This window comes from Lygodium microphyllum, chromosome 1, assembly GCF_053477565.2.
Source record: "Lygodium microphyllum isolate KBCC chromosome 1, Lygodium_microphyllum_v1.1.10, whole genome shotgun sequence".
NCBI lineage: Eukaryota > Viridiplantae > Streptophyta > Polypodiopsida > Schizaeales > Lygodiaceae > Lygodium > Lygodium microphyllum.
Window position 1 is genome coordinate 131,235,162 of NC_141135.1, and position 22,405 is coordinate 131,257,566.

Below are 22,405 nucleotides of genomic sequence, written 5' to 3' on the forward strand. Positions count from 1 at the left end.
ATGGAGGCTTTACCCAGCCGCCAAGTACTAGAGCCCAGAGTAGACCGCTTTGAGGTATGGAAGATCGTAGGGAGTCTTACAGAATGGAACATCTAGAAGGCACGCTGTCAGGAGGTTTTTGGCAAGGAGTGCCTTTCAGTACAGGCGACTTTGGCCGAGCTTTGGACTTCCATCATCCACTCCCTCCGCAGGCAGTGGGACCTAGTGTAGGGCGAGTCTCGAGCTCGCCAAGAGCTCCATTTTCACTTTTGGTGCACCTGGGACGACCAAGACCTGTTCTTCATGATGCAGGCAGGCAGCCCCAGATGGTGATACATCCCCCCTCCATGGCTTCTTGCCCCCATCCCCCCCAGACCACCTTGAGAGGCTTGTATACATGATGTATTCATGACTTTGCATCAACTCCAACTAGTCTATTGAGCATGAGCAGTCCGTTGTAATCAACCTTTTGAGTAATATAATTATTCACATTTTATTTGCCAAAAAAAAAAAGTCATCCAAGGTTGAAGACCCATGGCAACCATCAGTTCTTGTAAGGAAGAACAATTGGCATGATTATGAGCTTCTTGGTCTAGTTGGAACATTAGCGATTCTGTTCAAATGCTTCTGCATGAGCAATTCCTAGCTGCACATTAAGAATATAATGCAAAATGATGGCAGGTTGGGGATGAGAGAGAAAGTTGTTGCTGCAATTTTCTAGCCATTGGTGATCAATCCAACCACTGGAGGCAATCCAAGAGCTGCTCCAAGCTGATTATGAGGCCATTGAAGGTAGGTGATAGCCCCTATAGGCTGTCTACAAGCAAGTGATAGCAATTTTGAGGCCCATAAGAGCAAGTGACTACATATGGGATTCTTATTAATAGTGGGCTGCCATCAATCAGCCATTCACAACAAGGCTGCATTCAATTTCAGCCAATTTTGGTTATGAAACTTTGAAATTTCTCTCTCCATCTTTCTCTCAACTAATTCACAACTTTCCTCGAGAGATCTCAACCAAACTCGGTTCCAAGAGGGTGCAATTGAAGAATTTACGATGCTAAGTCCTTATTTACAACAAAAATTAGGGCGTACCAACCATCTTGGGAAAAGTGCTAAAAAACTGGGGCCTATTACTTGAAATTCAGCAACTGAAATTTTGCGATTTCAGAGAATTTCAATATGCCAACTAGCCAACATTGAGTTTGGGGCAAAATTTTTCTTTCAAGGAGCAAATTGAAGGCCTATCGCCAAGAAAACCAAGGGGCAAATTGGTTTGAAGATCTGCTAATCATTTGTGGTAGCAAGAGGCATTTGGAGAGCAAAGAGATTCAAGGAATCTTAGTGTATTCCTTCCAAATTGCAACACAAGATAAAGAATTACTGCAAGGGGCACCAATTTGGGGCCAACCAGCTATCCATTGTCCAAGATTAAGTCATAATGTTGCGTTTTCAATTTACTAAATTTTATGCTTTCTGTGATTAGTATTAAGTCAAGTTATTTACCACCCTATCTAAGAAGGAAAGCTGGTTTTATAGTTCCATTGCTGGGATACCATCAACTCCTTTCAGTAGATGGGCCCAAGGCACTTGTGTGTAAGCTAGAGAAGTTGCATTCTTGCTAGGATACCATCAAGTCCTTTAAATAGATGGGCCCAGGGCACTTGTGTATAAGCTGGAGAAGTTGCATTTATACTGAAATTATGATCAGCCAAGTGCATTACAGCAAACGTTTCTTCATATAGTGAGATGGGATTAAGTAGTGATGATGCCTCTTGGTCTGAAAATTCACAAGTGTTGAGGGAAATGCAATGCTCAATGTTAGACAAAGCGCATAGCATGAGCAATAAGTTGAGAATTAGAGACTTGGATGAGAGATGGGACTCTCAAAGTTGACCAGCAAGAGGAAGACGGGTTGATAACCATATTTAAGAATCAATTGAGAATAGTACAGTGTACCTCAAATTTTTGTGTGATTGGCAAATGATCCTAAATTTATGTGCTTTTTGGACTTCCCAAAGGAGGTCAGCAAAGACGAATAGGAAATTGTCTTCAAGAGCTTTGGAACACCAACAATGTATTGAAGGAAGATCCAATGCAGCAACACGATGTTCCAAATGTGTGTAATGAGCATAAGAAAATGATAACAACGGGGCAATTGATGCATATGCAAGGCCAACTTGGAAGTGCCAATCCAATGCTTTTCAGACAACAAGGCATACATGCTAATGTGGGTCAACCGAGATACTGTGGTGGTGGTTCAGTTTTCCAAGAGATGCCTGATAATGCTTCAGCCATAGGGATACAAGGATAAAATGTATTTGGTATATAACCACCTATGCATGGCATGCAAGGCTCAATGTACCCATGTATGGCAAGTGGAATGAAAAACCCAATGCATAGCAACGTTGGCACAATGTTGGGGCATAAAGTGGCAAGTTTGGCAATGCATTATGCAACCCATCTTGTTTGGGACTCATGGTATTAATGTTGGTCATACAAATGGTGCTGATCATGAGGGAAACACAGCCAATGTACCCTTTTTGGTAGCAATGTGAAAGTTCCACGGATCTATGTGGTCCAAAGAGACAAAGTATTAAAACCTAGTGCACCTATTGGGGCATGAAGAGTTAGAGATAAAGTTTCCATGTGCTTCTTGGTGAAGTTTCAGTATTATTTCACCTATTCATAGATGAAAATGAATGGAGGGTGACTTGGCAGATTATCCTCAGTGTTGCACTTTGCCTTGAGTTTCAATTGGAGCCGACTTTGGATCAAGTTCATTCAGGTCTTAATGGTGGGCTGCAGTCAGTCAGCCATTACAGCAAGATTGCATTCGATTTCAGCCAATTTTTGTGATGAAACTCTGAAATTTCTCTCTCTAGCTTCGGCTCTATTCTCTCAGCCAATTCACAGCTTCTCTCAAGAGATCTCGTCTAAATTCACTCCCAAGAGGGCGCAATTGAAGAATTTTTACTGCTAAACCCTAATTTACAGCAAAATTAGGGTTTACTAGCCACCCTAGGAAAGAGTGCTCGAACACTTTGACCTAGTACTCAAAATTCTACAGCTGAAATTTGGGGATTTCAGAGAATTTCAAGAGACCAACCAGCTAACATTAAGTTTGGGGTAGAATTTGTCTTCCAAGAAGCAAGTTGAAGGCCAATCCCCAAGACAACCAACGGGCAAATTGGTTTAGTAACTTGCTGGTCATTTGTGGTAGCAAGAGGTTTTTGGAGAGCGAAGAGATTCAAGGAAACTTAGTGTATTTCTTCTAGATTGCAAACAAGTAAAGAAATACCACAAGGGGTGCCAATTTCAGGGATAGCAAGCTGTCCATTGTCCAAGATTAAGTGGTAATGTTGTATTTTCAGTTTACATGAATTTTATGTTCACTGTAATTAGTGTTAAATTAGGTTATTTACCAACCTATCCAAGAAGGAAGGCTAGTTTCAATACGAGTGCTTTTTTCTCCACTTTGTAACCTCTATTTATGGGCAACCTTAGAAACCTTGTGATAGCTTTTTTGAAGCAAGAAGAAGATGAATAAGAGGCTAATATTCCATTTGACTAGCAACTTTTTTTGAAGCAAGAAGAAGATGAGTCACAGACTAATCTTCCATTTGATTAGCAACCTGTAAAGGATGGTTGTTCAGGATAATTGTAAGTTGAAATGAGGCTGTTTTTCCTCTTGCAGTTGTCTACTGCAAGGATATATTTTGGGAGTCCTGCTAGGGCTTCCTGTAAAGGTGTTTGTGGGCTGCTGGTCTACAAGTTTTTATGATCATTTAATGTTGCTTTGGGTGAGCTTACAGAGCTCACTTTCAAGTGTTATATCTCAACTTATTCTCAAGTTGTCTTGGTAGCTTATATGCCTAGTATTTGGTGTTATGATCGGCTTTTGTATTTAGTAAATGTGATGGATTTTGAATTATGCCAAACCTCTTATGTTATTAAGAAAAGACAATTGGATAGTTGTGCTCGACTATTGCCAGAAGTTTTGTATGCCAAAGAAGAAGCTTGCCATATTTCTTGTGATCTCTACATGATTATTGTGGAGGTATCTAATCCCTAAGGGGTTCTCCCCTACCAAATGTACATTGTGTGCCTTGCATAATCACCATTCTATAAAAATATATAGCATATGCATGTCTTGCACCATATGATGCCCATCAAAACAAGAAAAGATGAACCATGTACCTTTACCAGTGCAAATTGTTTTGAACCTTGTATTTCTTGACTACTAGTCCCTTGCCAATATTTAAGGGTTGTGCCTCCTATTGTATGTTGGGTTGGTTGGATTGGGGATTTGGGAAGAGTTTAGTGTTGTGAGTATACTACGGAGGCCCATTTGCTGGTGTATTGATTTCTTACACGTTTCAATTACAAGGGCTATGTTGTGTTGCTATATTGACTCCCATCACCTGCAAAAGTAGAGGTTCAAGGGGGGGTGGCATTGTTGTGGGGAGAGGAGATCACGAGATATGATCAAGGGGGTGGCATTGTTGTGGGGAGAGGAATCACAAGATATGATCGATGTGGTAAATAGGAATGTACAAAACAATGCATCAAGGTGAGCACAAACAAACCTAGAGATATGTATTTGCAATATGCTATTTCTCCACCAGCACACTCAAGACATGCATCACATGAGGAATCACCATACATACCACTATATGAGGACATCATGAGGTTTTTCAGTATGGGAGAGATACTCTTGGTCAGAGATTCAATGCATCCATAGGCCCAAAATAGACATCTTTCTCTAATCAAAAGAAACCATATACTGGGAGATTGCAGCTAAGTACATTGGAATGCAAAGATCAGCCTTGGACAAAGGAGAAGTCACAGAATATGGTACACATTTTCCTGCCTCGAGAAGTGTCATGGATAATGGCCTATCTTGTTGGCCAGGGTCAAGTACTCACATATGTTGGAATATTAAAAAAAGTTCAAGTACAATAGACTATTAGATGGAATCATAGGCCTTGATGCTGAATTTATAGAGCTTTACTGGCTTGAGCAGTCCAATTGGTGTGTCAGCAGTCCATACTTGACTTTCTTTGTGGCCTTGTTGATACTCAAGAGGCACAACATCCCCAACTCACTCCCAACCCCTCAAATACCTGAGGTGCAATTTTACAAGAGCCACAACAGGTGTTTACAGCAATGCATCTATGAAGATATCTGGAATACGGACCCACATAGCACTCTAGAGAAACTTCCCAGCATCCTGGCAGTTTCGATGTGATTTGTCTCAATTCAATATATTGTTCAGATTGTAAGAGGCCATTCTGAAATCCATATAGCTATAGTCTCCACGAGGAGCACACAGCCACTCACACAAAGGATTTGATTATGTCCTTTAATTATACAAACACCAAAATATCTATGATAATAAGCTTGTGGCACAATAAAGGTAAATAACCAGCTTAAGGTATGAGTTTGGAATCTTAAATATTTTCAAGACACTTTACCTCCTAGAAAGGAGACACTTAAGAGTCAGGCTTACCTGCCGCACATTGAAAGACTTGAGGTTTTTGGGCACGGAGTTGATTTTCATCATTTTGCTAAAACTAGTAGGAACATAGAATTTGGCTTGTAGCGTCCTGTAATGGATAAACACATCAAACTGATCATGATAATTGATCAACTGTTAGCCAACATGAATAGATAAAACAAGTTTACTTCATAGAATACGAAAATGCAGGGAGACAGCAAATGAACAGACATTTAAATTTGTCCTAAATTGTTTCACCTTGCTATTGAAGGCCAATAAATCATACGACTAAATCAACTGTTGCAAACATGTTACTGTATTTTTACTTAAAAATATGATATCGAATTTCCTGCATCAGAAAATCTCTGATATTCTACTTAAACCATCATGGAGAAAGAAAAAGAGGACAGATACTGGGCAATTTTGTAATAATTCAGTATACTGCAGTGATGACAAGTGTTATGTAGGCCATGTGTAATGCAGCTATGTGCAAGGTGAATTGTTGATGATAGCTAATTTCAGTACTTTGAAATCCCAAAGCCTTGTTCAAACTTAAAATGCGCTGAATAAAGATCCTCCTCTACCAAAACTTAAAACCCATTCTTGCACCTATCCTATTTGCATGGGGAAAGTAAGCGTAATTTTTTTAAACCAGCAAAAGTCGGTCCAAATCCTTTCGATGCTTCATATCTGATTGGACCAAACAGAAAGGGGGGAAATCCTTTTTAGGAATAAAAAATCCATGGAGTTTTTGGACCTCAAATCATTTTCATTGGTGTCTTGAGAACTATGTTCTATTAAGAAATCTTTGTCTCTCTTATTATTTTGTAAAGAGTATGTATATTAGTCACAAAAGAAGTACAAAAGTCAATGTAGGGTCACTGAAGAGACTCTCAACGCCAAGAAACTAAATCATCGTTGGACAAGATATCAGCATGTTGAATAAGATCAACATGCCACTGAAGAAGTCCCTTAAGCTTCACAACACAACATTGGATACCTGAGGTGGCATAAGAAATAAATGCATTGAGAGTGACCCAAACATGCCAACAGCCCCAAAATCTGACAAAGTGAAACAAAATCTTCATATGAGGTTGCAAGCCATGATATTTAGCCTTACCAAATACCCAATCAAAAGGATGCATTCTAGTCCCCACCACAGCATGCCAAATAACAAAAAAGGATGGCCCAAATCTTCCAAGCAAAAGGACACAAAATGTATTTCTGACAGGAAGACTCAACTGTAGTGGTACAAAAGAAACAATTCCCATTGGAAATACCCTACAATGAAGAGAGAATGCAAGGGGAAGACCACTTACCAACATTCTCCAAATGGATACCTTTCATTTGAATGGCATCTTGTTAATCCACCTCCCCATCACTATCAATTTCTACCAAGCTTTAGATTTGTGCAATCCCCAAAGCACATTGGCTTTGGCGGTCAACCATGAGAGATTTCTGATCATGAGATGATAAATCCGATTAACCAAAGAAGACTCAAGAGAGAAACACCCTACAAGGTCCCAATCTTGCCAAGGATGATCAAAATCTGAGATAAGAAAAGATTGTTGGTCCTGCAAAAGTTTGGAGACCTTGCCCCAAAGATCACAATAGCCATGAGAGGGACCCAAAGACCCGTCTGATGGTGCAGAAAGACATCAGTGTGCTTGGAGGTAAGAGAGTGGCATCCGCCACCAAGACCGATCCAAGGCAAGCCATGCGATTAAACTTAAGTCTCTCTTGTGATTTGTCCTCCCAATAAAGCATACAAGCCATCGCCAGAATTTCCATTTGCAATGAATTAACAGCCAATGTCATTGGACCTTGCAAAGCATCATTTTCCATGAGCACACCAAATGGTCGAGAAGAATTGAAGCAAAGGTAGAGAACTGAATCTTAGCATTAAGTACACATATAGCCTAAAAAAGAGACCAACGAAGGGCTGCCATATGGGTCTCAACATCCAAAACAGCCCCACCTTCCATGGATCTCAAGGTACAAACATGGCTTCAAGATATCCAAGATATACTAGCATACAAAGAATCTTTCTTCAATAGCATGAAATAGAAGTGCCACATGAGATCCTTTAAGGCAGCACTAGTCCAAGGAAGCAATGGTAGAAAGTAGGAGAGTATGCGGAGCATAATGTTTTGTGAGGCGCACATGAAATGGCCAAGCTTGAGATTTCCAATATCCAAAATTGGCTTCCAATTTATGTGATATCCATTTCAGCAAGAGTCTTGGCTGTAAATCAACGCCAAAGGAATAACCAAGATGCCTTACAATGTCTCCCTAGTGAACAACCACACCCTACCACCCGAAATGTACCAAATTCGAGTCAATACAAGCAATAAGGGAGGATTTGGCAGGCATTAATACAGAGACCCAATGCATGTCCAAACAATTCCCAAACATCCAAAGCTTTGCGAAGGTTAGAAGCATCTGCTTTTCCAACCATAAATGCATCATCAGCCAGCACCTAACCAACAAAATGTTGGTGCAAAGGGAGAGATAAACCAGCCAAGTATGTCATATCAATAAGATGCAATCACATGGAAAGAATAGGGTGAGTAGCAAGTACAAAAAGGAGTGGGCTTAGAGGGCAGCCCTATCAACCCAAGCATGTGAGGAAAAAGGGCTCAATGGCTCCACCATTCAACATAGCACATGAAGCACTTGTACTGATGATATAGATCAACCTACACATATGAGGCCCAAAACCCATCTCTCTCTCTCTCACCAACTGTTTGTCAAAGAAAAGGGGCTGTTTATTAAGGAAATCCTGAGCTAAAGTAGAAAGAATCACAACCTCATAGAAGCCACACGGACTAGAGAAGATCTCCTCCACACAATGTGTCTGAAGGATAGTTATCAGCCACTGAGAAATCCTGCTAAGCATGGGAATCCAATGGGTGAAGAAGAGAATAATGCCTCGCTCATGAAAAGCAAAAAGGGAGCGAAGGATCTCCTAAGTAGGTACTTAAGTATCCAAAATCTCCTCCTCCACACAAACAAGAGTAGCTCAATGGCTATGCATGACATTCTCCCAAGAAAGTGTTCACAAACTCCATCAACTATTCCCAATTGGATTCTTCAAGATCCTATGAAGTAGAAGCCACCTAAGCATATGAGTGAGTTGGAGAATTGCTCGGGTCAGGAGCCTTAGGGGCAGCAGCAAACTCGTCGTGAAGATGCTTGCTGCATTTGACAGATGGCTGACCTCAGGGGGGGGTAAAGCCATCTCATCAGTGCAGGGCACCATGTCTTCTTCCACTGCATCTTCTTCCACGTTCATGTCTGGACCCAAGGCTTCAACAGTCTGATCCATATCAGTCATCTTCAAGCCTGCCATCAAAGCATGGGAGCTGTCAGCAGCTCATTCTCTCTCTTTCTCTTTCTTGCACAGGCTGGCCTCTTCGCACAGAAAAACCATAGTAGGTTATGTAGGTACAGCAAGCATTGTACAGCCAAACAGTTCTGCTCGCTGTGCTTACAGGTGGCATGGCAGCACCTGCTCCACCTTTTGTCTGTCTCTCCCTCCAGGTCCACCAGGTACAGCTCTTTGATTGGCGAGCAGCACAGCAGGCCCCCCAGGCCCACGTGACCAACAAGGGGCTGGTGCATAGAGTAGAGAGGCTGCAGCAGAAAAACTCTCTCTCTCTCTCTCTCTCTCTCTCTCTCTTTTCGTAAAAGGTAATTGTATTAATTACGAAAAAAGGTACAAGTTTACATGATTACAAGATACACGAGGGCTCTAAGCCAACGTGTGTAAAATCCCAGTACGAAGCCACGAAAGAGTCACACAAGTCATGGCAAAGACGCAGAGGAAATTGCCATATGCCAGGGAAGTAAGTCCTCCCTCTCTCTCTCTTTTTTTTTTCGTAAAAGGTAATTGTATTAATTACGAAAAAAGGTACAAGTTTACATGATTACAAGATACACGAGGGCTCTAAGCCAACGTGTGTAAAATCCCAGTACGAAGCCACGAAAGAGTTACACAAGTCATGGCAAAGATGCAGAGGAAATTGCCATATGCCAGGGAAGTAAGTCCTCCCGAGGGAGCAAGTCTGAGTACTGAGTGAGATCTATTTGCCAATGCAAGAGACCTTTAAGCTTGGCAATGTGTCCGGGTACATTAGAGGCCAAATCAAAAAGAAAGGCATTCCGAGTGGTCCAATTGTGCCAGCATCCCCAGTATCTAAAAAAGTGGAATAAGATCTTCATATGCAACTGTGGCGGTGTGGGATATTTTGGTCGCACAAAAACCCAATCAAAAGGGGTTAGTGAGAACCCCACCACAGCTCGCCAAACCTGTGATAAGAGCAACCAGATATTCCTAGTGAGCGGGCAAGAAATAAATCGATGACTGGCCGATTCCACAGTAGTGGTGCAGAAGAAACAATTGCCGTTCGAGATTCGACGCTTGGAAAGAGTCGAGGCAAGAGGAAGACCACCAATCATCACCCTCCAAAGAAAGAGCTTGCATTTGAAAGGTGTCTTATTCAACCAGCCCTCCATCACAGTTTCCTTCCACCATGACCAAGATTTCCGCAATCCCCATACTGTATTAGCTTTAACAACCAGCCATTGATGATCTTTAATCAGAAAATGGTACACCTGATTAGCTGAGGCCTTTTCCAAACTCAACTGGCCTACAAGGTCCCAGTCCTGCCAAGGGCGATCCATAGCAAGGGCAGGAAAGGGTTGCCTGCTCTGAAGCACCAACAAAAGCTGTTCCCATAAAGCACGGTAACCACGCGGAATTCTAAAAAGTCTCCTGGCAGTACGAAACGATATGAAGACATTACGACTGGCAAGGGTAGCATCCGCAGCTGAAGTCACACCTAAATGAGCCATGCGGTTAAATTTTGGTCTGAGCTTATATTTGTCTTCCCATGAAAGTAATCTCGAGACTGCCAACGATTCCAGTTGAAAAGAGTTAGTATGCAAGCGGTCCTCCGCTGGATGCCAACGCACCTTTTGGAGCACCACTTTCCAGGAGCCGACCAAATGAAGTAACAGGGATGAGGACCGACTGGAAAACCGAGAGTCTGCATTAAGGACATGCCACCAGGAGCTCCGAAGTTGTGTATTACCATGGCGAAGCCCGCTATTCTCAAGAAAATAACGGGGTATAATGGCCCACGGGTGATGATCCACACACATGGCACGAAAAAGAGACCAACGAAGTGCTAGCATATGAGTTTTTGCATCTAAAATAGCTCCACCACCCAGGCGTTTGGGGGTATATGTATGTGACCACGAAATCCACGAAATACATGCATGCAATGAATCCTTCTTCCATAACATGAAACGAATGGGACGAGTAAGAGCCTTCAAAGTAGTAGGCGTCCACGGCAACAATGGCAAGAAATATGTGAGCATTGGTAGCATAATTGTCTGAGCCACTTTGAGGGGAACATGGAAGGGCCACTCTAGTAGTTGCTTTGGCCGAATATCAACACCCAAAGGGTACCCAAGATGCCTGACAATGGAACCACGGGGAACAACCTGACCCTGCCATCCCAATGACTGTAAATCAGACTCCGTGCAACTGAGAATGGTTGATTTGAAAGCATTGATACGAAGACCAGAAGCATAACCAAAGAGCGTCCAAACATCTAATGCCTTGCAAATGTTATCCTTGTCCGCACGCAAAATCATAAAGCTATCATCAGCCAAAGATTGGCTAATGAAGGGCTGTCCCAAAGGAAGAGACAGGCCAGCCAGCTGAGTAGAAGCTGCCATTGAAGATAACATTGAAAGAACCGGATGAGTCGCCACGGCAGAGAAGAGAGGCCTCAAAGGGCAACCCTGTCTCACTGAGCGTGCAAGGACAAATGGCTCTGTAACACCCCCATTAAGCATAACTCGAGAAGAAGCCGCAGCACTAATGGTTAGATCAATCGGGACATCCGAGTACCAAAACCCATACTAGACATAAGTTCTGCAAGGAAAGACCAGTCTAAATAGTCAAAAGCCTTTTCCAGATCTAGTTGAATCAATACCACTTCCTGACTAGAGTGCCTTGCATAGTCAATAGCCATTTGCACATTTAAGATATTATGCAGAATGTTGTGGCCCTTAATGAAACCATATTGAAGAGGATGCACAATAGCTAGAAGGTGCTTGTCGAGCCGATTCGCCAGCACTTCGGAAAAGATTTTATACATCGAACCCATTAAGGAAATTGGTCTCCAATGTTGCAACATTGACGGCGAAGGAACCTTTGGAAGCAGTTTGATGAGACCTTGTTTCCATGAGGAAGGCATGAACCCGGTTTCCCAAACTTGCTGAAACATAGCCGCCAAAGGCTTCACCAGTTGAGTAGTAGAGCTCTCAAAGAATTCATTGGTGAGACCATCCCATCCGGGACTTTTATCCTTAGGCAGGTGTAACAAAACATCCATAACCTCCTCCTCACAAATATCAGCCTCCAAAGTAGTTTGCATATCTAGTGGAACCTGATTATAGACCAGATCATAGAAGACTGAGCGTGCATGCGTAACCTGGTCAGAAGGCGATGGAGAAGAACCAAGAAGATTTAGAAAATAATTCCTGCACGTATTGACAATGGTCTGCGGATCAGTGACCATTCGACCTTCTGAATCCTGGAGTCTAGTCATATTTTCTCGAGCAGGGGAAACATGCAACGCGCAAAAGAAGTTATGAGTCTGAGAAGCACTATCTTGCAAATTGTTAGTCAAATTGTGCAATTTGGCCTGCTGATAAGATTTCAACTGAAATTCTTTAATAAGATCAGCCAAACGCTGCGCCAGGGACAGCAGAAATGTTGGGTATTTTACTCACGCCTTACTTACGCCTACGCTCATATGGGAGTGTCGGTGATCAGTAGGACACTGGGGCACTTTTTACTCTCAGTAGGAGAGGTTTTTTCCCCCAGACTTATGGTCTTTTTATCGTATGTACTTATGTGCTTATGTTACACACATTTAGGCACTTAGTGTGTGTCGGGTGTGAACACCCCCCTACAACCCTAAGGTTTAAGGGTTGTACTTTGTACTTTCAGACTACACTCATTCAATCTATTTCTCTTGGGTATCGTGCTTCAACTCTATCTCTCTCACTCTCACACTGTCTACTGAATCTGGCTGTACCTCGATCCTCTGCTCTCACATTTGGTATCAGAGCGGTCCTCAGTCAGAAGCCAACTCCAGACCTGCCCAGTTCTGCCCTGCGCGCAGCTCCAACAGTCAGCGTCACCAACGTCTGCAGCCCGTCGCCTGTCATCCACGTCAAACCTGCCCAGACGACTCCTCTACCAGAGCCAGCCACGTCGTCAGCAGTCAAGCACCACCGGCTTGTTCGCCATCTCAAGGGCCACAACAACTGGGTCATCTCCATCGCTTGCTCCATCAACGACTCTGACAGAATCATGTCCGCCTCACGCGACAAGTCTCTGTGGTCTGGTCCCTCACACCTGGGCGCATCGTTGACGTTGCAGCGCCACGTCATCTGCGTGCAAGTTGACTGTCCGCCTAGTCCACGTCAGCTCGCGACTGCCCGCCTGCCGCCGTTTTTAATCTTCACGTCAGCAGCACGTCGCCTGCCCAGTCAACATCCTGTCCAACCACGTCAGCTCGCGTTCATGTCGCCTGCCCTGTCCACGTCGACTGCCCGTCAGACCACCGTTTTTGACCACACGCCAGTCTGCTCTGCAACAGGTAAAATTTTCAAAAAAATTTATTATTTCAGCCCAGAATAAAATTCTGGAAGCGGAGGTTCACACGCGGTTGGCATAGAACAATTGGAGAAATAAATTTCATGCAAATTTCTGGACTGAATCGTCAGAACTTTTGGGGCTTTTGTGTATTTGGAAGACAGTTGTATTTGGATTGCTGATATAGTCACAGAAAGACTGTTTTTGACAAAAATTTTGGCAAAAATTTTGGGGATTTATTCATAACAGTGTTGCATTGCACTGTTTGCACCTTGGGAAGCGTGCAGTAAAAGACAGTTTTCTGACAGAGTACGCCCTTGCACATTAATTGCAGAAACGTATTTGCTGCAATTTCTGGAAATTTGCAGATTTTCAGTTCGTACTGCTTTAACATTGCTCATTTTGTCTTTGGAAATTTGTCATCATGGCAAATCAGGGAGGTGATGTTTTTACGTATGTATCCAAGGAGGACAGACTGGACGGAAACAACTATTCCCTTTGGTCATTCATGATGAAAAATGTATTAGTGGCCAAGAATTTATGGGATTATGTCAGTGGAGAGGAAACTCGACCGGGAGTTGTAGCTCCCGTTACTCCTCCTCCCCAAGGCGCACGTGGACAACGGGGACCTCAGCCCGCTCCACCTCAGCCACTTCCTCCAAGAACTGCAGCTCAAAAAGCTTGGGATACCCGTGATGCATAGGCCTTGTCACCGATTGCTCTAGCAGTTCAGCGGTCCATCATACCTCATATCCGTTCGGCATCTTCTTCACGAGATGCATGATTGACTTTGGAGCATATGTTTGCAGGAAAAAATGAGACACGGATCTCTTTCTTAAAGAAAGAGTTGGAAACTCTGAAGATGCATGAAGGTGATTCTATGCAGGATCACTTAAACAAGATTCAGGACTTGAGGGAGCAGCTCATGAATGTAGATGAGTATTTTTCGGATGCACAGTTGATATCCACCACCTTGAATTTCCTACCTCCTTCGTACTTGTCTTTTCATACTGCATTGAACCTCACCATGAGGATTGCTGAGCACCCACTCACTTTTATTCAGCTAGTTAGCTTGCTTCTAGAGGAGGAGCAAACACGGAAAAATAGTGGTGTGGATGCTATAGTCTCTGAGCAGGCTTTTGTGGCAAGACAGAAAGGCAAGAACAGCAAGGTGAAAAATGCTCCATAGAGTTCTGGCACTTCGGGCACATCGCAGAATCAGTCACAAGGGGGGACGCAAGCAAAGAAAGGAAAATGTCATTATTGTAAGAAGCCCGGCCACTATATCATTGAGTGCAGAAAGCGCATTGCCAAAGAGAAGAAGAAGGAGTCAGGAATGTCTGTTTCTACTACTCCTTCCACTGCTAGTGAGTCCGCGTCCTTTGTTGTGGACAGGGACTATTGTTTTTACACTTGCAGTTATGACATCTCTTGGGCCGATAGAGCACTTAGCTCTACCGAGGATGCTGACACTTGGTTCTTTGACAGTGGTGCTTCTAGACATATCACATCTCGCAGAGATTTGTTTGCTTCAATTAGTGCACCTCCCGTTGGGAAATTGGTACAGTGTGCCAATAATGCATCATACCCTGTTCGTGGTATTGGGGAGATTCAGCTCACAGCCATTGATGGCTCTATTCTCCGCCTGCAGGATGCTTTGTTTGTGCCTGGAATAAAGAAGAATTTGCTTTCTATTTCTTCTTTGGCACGTTGTGGTATGCAGGTCACTTTTGATGATGACCGTTGCATGGTTCGAGAAAAAGAATGCATGACATTGGTCTTGACATCTTTGTGTCATGGTTTATATGAGTTGGATGCTCTTTCAGTAGATCAGTCAGCATACTTGACATCCACTCTTACTCCTGCTATGATACAGGCGGAGTTATGGCATGCTCGTTTAGGGCATGTAAACTTTGGCAGCTTGATGCTTTTACAGCGTACTCAGATGCTGGATGGCTTATCTCTCTTGGAGAGACCTCCTGACCACTTATGCAAGGGATGCATTTTGGGGAAAATGCATCGTTTCTCATTTCCTCGTGATGTTGCTTTCAGGGCAACAACTAGATTGCAGTTGGTGCATTCAGATGTTTGTGGGCCTATGCAGACCATGTCATTGGGTGGTTGTTATTATTTTGTGACATTCATTGATGACTTCACACGTTTTTGCTGGGTCTATTGTTTGAAAAAGAAGTCAGAAGTGTATGATGCATTTTTGGCTTTCAGTGCACTTGTTGAAAACCAATCTGGATGCCACATTAAGACTCTCCGTTCGGACCGAGGGGGGGAATACATGTCCTCTATGCTGAATTCTTTTTTGCAGCAGAAGGGCATAGTACATCAGTATACTACAGCTTATACTCCACAGTAGAATGGGGTAGCAGAGAGGAAAAATCGGTCACTCATGGAGATGGCCAGATGTATGCTGAAGGCAAAGAGCTTGCCTCATAGTTTTTGGATGGAAGCAGTCATGTGTGCTTGCCATATTTTGAACAGATGCCCTACCAAAGCCTTGAAGACCATCACACCATTTGAGGCTTGGAACAGCCGTAAACCCTCTGTTGGTCACTTTCGTACCTTTGGGTGTCTTGCCTATGCCCATATTCCACAGGTACTTAGAAGAAAATTGGACAACAAGGCTGTTAAGTGCATTTTTATGGGATATAGGAATGAGAGCAAAGGCTACAGACTCTATGATCCCGTTACTAAGAAGGTTTTTGTCAACAGGGATGTTGTTTTTTATGAAAAATCAGAATTATCCTTGGCTGGTTTGGACACATATCAGGCTGCCCGTGATGTTTTTGAAGGGCTGCTGCCCATTACTTTTGGTGATTCAACTGGAGGTTCACAAAATGAACCTAATGTTCAGCCAGCTGCTCCTATGGATAGTGGAGAAATTCAGCCATTGGCTGATCGGAATATTCAGCATCATGCTGAAACAGAAATTCAGCAAGAGCTTGCACACAGCCAGGATGCTAGACAGCTACCTAGATGGTATTTGCAGACTATGCAAGATAGTCCTTTGGATGCACCCATGGCTGGTCGTACTAGAAGTCAAACTCGTTTGCATGATTCAGCACATACTATGGAGTTTATTATGGCAGCAAGTACTTTTGATAATGAAGAGCCTGAATGTTATGAGGATGCACAACACAGTGTGCATTGGAAGGCAGCCATGCAAGCTGAATTAGATTCTATTACTAAGAATCAAACTTGGGATTTGGTGCCCTTGCCATTTGGGAAGAAAGCCATTGGAACAAACTGGGTCTACAAATTGAAAAGAAAAGCAGATGGATCCATTGATAAATACAAGGCACGGCTGGTAGCTAAAGGCTACGCACAGAAAAAGGGCATTGATTATGAGGAGACATTTGCTCCTACTTCCCGTATGACGACCATCAGGTCTATGATTGCTTTGGCTGCACATTATGGTTGGACAGTACATCAGCTAGATATCAAGACTGCATTTTTACATGGGGAACTTCAGGAGGAAGTTTATGTACAGCAGCCCATTGGTTTTGCAGTTGAAGGCTCAGAACATTTGGTATGCAAGCTTAAAAAGGCACTATATGGTTTGAAACAAGCTCCTAGAGCTTGGTATGAGAAAATAGATGCTTTCTTGCTTGGTCAGGGGTTTCTAAACAGCTCATCTGAGTCTACCCTTTACGTATGTAAAGAAGGGGGATCTATGCTGATTTTATATCTTTATGTTGATGACCTTCTGCTCACTGGAGCACATGCTGATCAAATTTCAGCATTCAAACAAAATTTGCGGCAAACTTTTGACATGTCTGACTTGGGAGTTTTGCATTACTACTTGGGCATCCAGTTCATACATAATGCTCGAGGTATTGGGTTATCACAGTCAAGGTATATTGGGCAGCTTCTTGAGAAGTTTGGCTTATAGGATTGCAAGCCAGTTTGTACTCCCATGGAACCTGGACTGAAACTGTCATTACATGATGACAGTGATTTGTTTGATATACATACATATGCTCCTGCAGTTGGATGTCTTATCTATCTATGCAATACTAGGCCGAACATACAGTTTGCAGTTTCAGCTTTGAGCAGGTATATGCATCAGCCACGTATGTCACATTGGCAAGCTGTCAAGCGTGTTTTTCTCTACTTGCAGGGTACTCGTTCTCTTGGGTTGCTTTATGCCAAGGGGGAACCACTGCATTTACATGCTTACAGTGATTCTGATTGGGCTGGTGATTATGATACATGTCACTCTACTAGTGGCAATTGTTTCTTTCTTGGCACTTCTTGCATTTCTTGGCTTAGCAAGAAACAATCCACTATTGCCACATAGTCATGTGAAGCTGAATACAAGGCAGCTTTCACCACCATAGTTGAATGCGTATGGCTTAGACGCTTGCTAGCTGATTTGGATGTATTTGTTACTGAGCCTACTCCTTTGTTCACTGACAGTCAAAGTGCCATTGCAGTGGCACGGAACCCAGTGTTTCATGCTCGCACGAAACACATTGAGATTCACTATCACTTTGTCAGAGAGAGGCTATATGCAGGTGATATCAGCCTTGTCTATTGTCCTACCACCAGTAATGTGGCAGACATCTTCACCAAAGCTCTTTCTCGTGACAAATTTGAAGCTTTTCGCGATGCTTTAAATTTGATATCCTTTGGTGGCGGATGATCCTTGTACTCTTGATTACTCTTCACTCCAGGGGGGTTTGTTGGGTATTTTACTCACGCTTTGTTGGGTATTTTACTCACGCCTTACTTACGCCTATGCTCATATGGGAGTGTTGGTGATCAGTAGGACAGTGAGGCACTTTTTACTCTCGGTAGGAGAGGTTTTTTCCCCCAGACTTATGGTCTTTTTATCGTATGTACTTATGTGCTTATGTTACACACATTTAGACACTTAGTATGTGTCGGGTGTGAACACCCCCCTACAACCCTAAGGTTTAAGGGTTGTACTTTGTACTTTCAGACTACACTCATTCAGTCTATTTCTCTTGGGTGTCGTGCTTCAACTCTGTCTCTCTCACTCTCACACTGTCTACTGAATCTGGTTGTACCTCGATCCTCTGCTCTCACAAGAAATTCATCATCTGGGGTGTCCACCAGTAGCGAACGAACCAAAGCCAATAAGTCCTCCGCTGCATGTCGACGCTTCCGACAAAGAGAGGCATGATGGATCCCATACTGCCGAGCAACCCGCTGCACATTAGAGAGCAGTCGTTCAAAGGAAGCTGTGCCCTCACAGGCGAAGTCCAATAAAAATCCCTCAATCAATTGCTGTATATAGCCCCGAAAGATTGAATGCTTCAAATAAGACAAGTTGAAACGTAAAGGGAGTCTATCCAGCAACTACATAAAAGGTGCAATGGGTTGTGCCAGTATCTCAAGCTAGAGAGGGAAATGGCCCGACAAGGCATATTGCTGCAAGACTTTCATTTCCAGCATCTCGGGAAGAAAATCATCATCCTGCATGATGTACATTCGGTCCCACTGTGACCATGTAGATGCATACTGTGCGGAATGGAAAGTAAACCCTGTAGAAGAAGGGTGTAGCCAAGACCATAGATCTTGCTTAAGTACCGCAAGAGCAAAGGCATTTCACACCCGGCTTTCCAGAGCATCCACCACCGAATGCCCTGAAGTGGACTGTGAAGAGTCAACACACATATTGAAATCCCCCATCAAAAAACCCCTTCTGCCAAGTGACATGGAGCTCTGCAAAGTCTTCCAAAGATCCCAGTGGGATAAAGGGTCATTCGGAGCATAGAGGCCCAGCAACCATAAGATCTCTCCTTCAAATAAAATTTCAATTAACACAAAGCGGCCTTATACATCATTTTTCATAAGAACAGCCTGATATTTCTCATGGACAATCATAAGCACACCAGAATAATGCATAGCATGTGTCCCTGCATAAAACAAGCGAAACCCATGGCAATCCACAACTTTTCCTGCTTCACCATGACTCTTGTGCTCAACCGCACACAAGACATCCCACTGATTTTCATGCAAGACAGTCCACATGGCATGTTGCTTATGGCGAGAACAAATGCCTCACACATTCCACGTGGCTATCTTCATATATCTTCAAAAAGAAAATCAGGAACGAGACACCGCTTGCCTCGATTTAACCTTGTCTGCTAGAATGTCAAGGACACCATCATCCAGAAAATCAGCTAACACTACAAAAGAATTCTGCCGGCCAGCTTTAGAGGTAGATGGGATATCCACTGTCCTGGGGATGGAACGCGGATAACGACGATCCCAGGGTGTAATCACATTACCTCTAGAATCAAACGCCAACTTAGCAGGTGGGCCCTTTGGACCGTCTATATATACTTTCCTCGTAGACTGATTACGGGGAGCAGAACGAACCATAGTACGCGCAGCATGCTGTGAAGAGAACATTTATTTCCTGCACATATACGTGCGCATGGAATCCTATGACACAGTAGGCCCAGAATCCGGCAGGCCAGCATCCAACTTTTTACCTTTTTTGGGACGTGCCTCTAGCCAGTCATTGCTATGGGAATCCGAACCCAAAACCTGTTGTTTACCTTTATCCAAAACATTAGATGGCTGGGTTTCCTCCTGTGACGGAGCATCAAGCACCATGTCATCCAGGGGCGGCACAACATGCACATCATCTGAAGACGGTTGCCTCTCTGGGCATTCCGCCATAAAATGCCCCAATTTACCACACGAAAAGCAGTGTCCTGCAAAGTTGCCCCATTTCAAGCGAAAATGCAAAGGATGCATGCCAAAGCAATTAAGGCACAGCCACGCAGGCCTCTTCCTGGCAGTGTCCAACAACATACACAAATGGTTTCGATTCATTGCCCTTAGGCTTGGGGGGACCAGTACCGTTCCCACAACGGCCATGGCATCCTTTAACAATGGCCAATAGACAGCTAGGCAATTTTCCACTTCAACCCACACTGGGCATTCACGTTGAAGCAGGTGCTGAAAGTTTGCCATAGGGCGCCATGGCACAACATGGACCAAACGGCAATCAAAGAACAATGGTAGTTTGGACAGGAGCTCAGCCCGATGCTTCTCAGATTTCAGCAACACCTCATAGAAGCCTCGGGGCCCAACAAAAATCTCCTCAACACACTCCCCTTGTAGTAAATGGTGTAGCCACTGGCGAATATGGGAAAGCACTGGGATCCTACCAGTGAAGAAGAGTATAACCGCACGGTCATAAAATATTGAAAAAGAGCGCAAGACACTTTTCGGGTCCACTATGGCTTCTAGAACATCTTCAATTCCCGAGTCAGAAAAAGCTTCATGATTATGCTCGACATAGTCGCCAAGCAAAGTGTTGGCAACTCCAGCAAATGCTCCTAGTCAATCTCCTACGAATCCACAGAATCAGAGGCCACCTGAGAATAAGAATGTTCCTGATGGCTCATTGCCTCTTCAGAAGTAAGCTTGGAGCGTTTGCCCGCAAGTTGAAGGTCAGAACCAGGAGGCATCTCATCTGTGTAAGGAACCATATCCTTGGGTTCCTCTGTATCAGAATCCGGACCAAGGGCTGCCACTGTTTGGTCAATAAAAGCCATATCCAGACCAGCCATGCTGCTGTCCTCTCTCTCTGTCTCTCACTCTCTTGCTCTTTCACTCTCGCTCACGCGCTCTCTTGCTCACTGTACAAGGGCAGGTCGGTTCTGTACTCTGTGTCGCGTCTCCGTCACGTGCTCCCCGCTTATATGTCTCTCTCGCGCGCGCGTCGCCAGAAGATGCTCATTGCAAGCACCCATCGGCAGGAGACTGAGTACGGAGGGCAGACGGGACAACAACGAGGACGTGCTGGTTATCTGGATAGGTGGCGCAGCCTGTCGAGGCGACCTGGTGTGCAGCAAGCAACCAGGGGCGGCACAACTGCCTGGCGACGGGCGCAACAAACCAACGATGATGCGGGCGGGGTGCAGCAAACAGGCGAGGAATGCAGGAGCAGGCGAGGGGCACAAGTGCAGGCGACGTCAGGCGACGGAGCCGTCGACAGTGCGCAGCAGACCCACGATGAGGCGGGCGGGGGGCGCAGGCCCAGAAGTCAACGGGGCGGCGACCCAGCAACGGTAGGGGTTGACGGTAGGGTTCGACGGCTGCACAGGGGCCAAAATCCAGTCGTTAGGTCATGGGGGCGCCAGGTCCGCCATCGCGCGATCCTCCTCTCTCTCTCTGCACACACTAATCTCTCTCTCTCTCTCTCTCTCTCTTTTTTCGTAAAAGGTAATTGTATTAATTACGAAAAAAAATACAAGATTACTTGATTACAAGATACATGATGACACTAAGCCATCATGTGAAGAGGTTCCAGTATTACTAGATACAAAGTCATGCCAAAGACGCGGAGGAAATTGCCATATGCCAAGGACGTAAGTCCTCCCTAGAGAGCATGTCAGAATGCTGGAGAAGATCTAGCTGCCAATACAAGAGGCCCTTAAGCCTAGCAATACGCCGTTGAACATTATATGCAGAATCAAAAAGAAAAGCATTCCGAATGGTCCAGTTATGCCAACAGCCCCAATATCGAAAAAAGTGATACACGAGCTTCATATGTGGCTGTGCCGGAGTGGGGTATTTGGGCTGCCCAAAAACCCAATCAAAGGGGCGTAGTGAGAAACCAACCACCGCTCGCCAAACGGCTGACAAGAATAACCAAACTTTCTTAGCGATGGGGCAAGAAATAAATCGGTGCCGGGCGGATTTCACAGTTGTGGTGCAAAAGAAACAATTGCCGTTGGAGATTCGTCACTTGGAAAGAGCTGAAGCAAGCGGAAGACCACCAATCATCACTTTCCAAAGAAAGACCTTATATTTGAAGGGTGTCTTGTTCAACCAGCCCTCCATCACAATTGCCCTCCACCATGACCGGGATTTACGCAATCCCCATAGAGTATTTGCTTTAGTAACCAGCCATTGACGATCTTTAATCAGAAGATGATAAGCTTTGCTTAAATTCAATCGGCCTTCGAAGTCCCAATCCTGCCAAGGATGATCCGAAGCAAGGGCAAGAAAGGGTTGTCTGCTCTGGAGTACCATCAAAAGTTGTTCCCATAAATGCCTATATCCACGAGGGATCAGGAAAAGCCTCCTAGCTGTATGAAACAATATTAGCACATTGCGACTGGCAAGGGTGGCATCTGCGACTGAAAATAAGCCCAAACATGCCATCCGGTTGAATTGTGGTCTAAGCTCGTGTTTACCTTCCCATGAAAGTAACCGCGAGACTGCCAGCAATTCCAATTGAA

The 22,405-nt window shown here is 44.1% G+C and overlaps 1 protein-coding gene across 4 annotated transcripts in view; it reads right to left on the reverse strand.

Moving 5' to 3' along the window:
- The window catches only part of LOC148041691 (uncharacterized), a 231,643-nt gene that overhangs the window by 105,750 nt on the left and 103,488 nt on the right, over positions 1 to 22,405 (reverse strand). For all 4 annotated transcript variants that reach the window (XM_087681314.1, XM_087681323.1, XM_087681305.1 and 1 more), the window contains one exon: positions 5,492 to 5,588. In XM_087681314.1, coding sequence (XP_087537440.1) covers positions 5,492 to 5,588 — 97 coding nt within the window. The remainder of the gene's footprint in view (positions 1 to 5,491; positions 5,589 to 22,405) is intronic.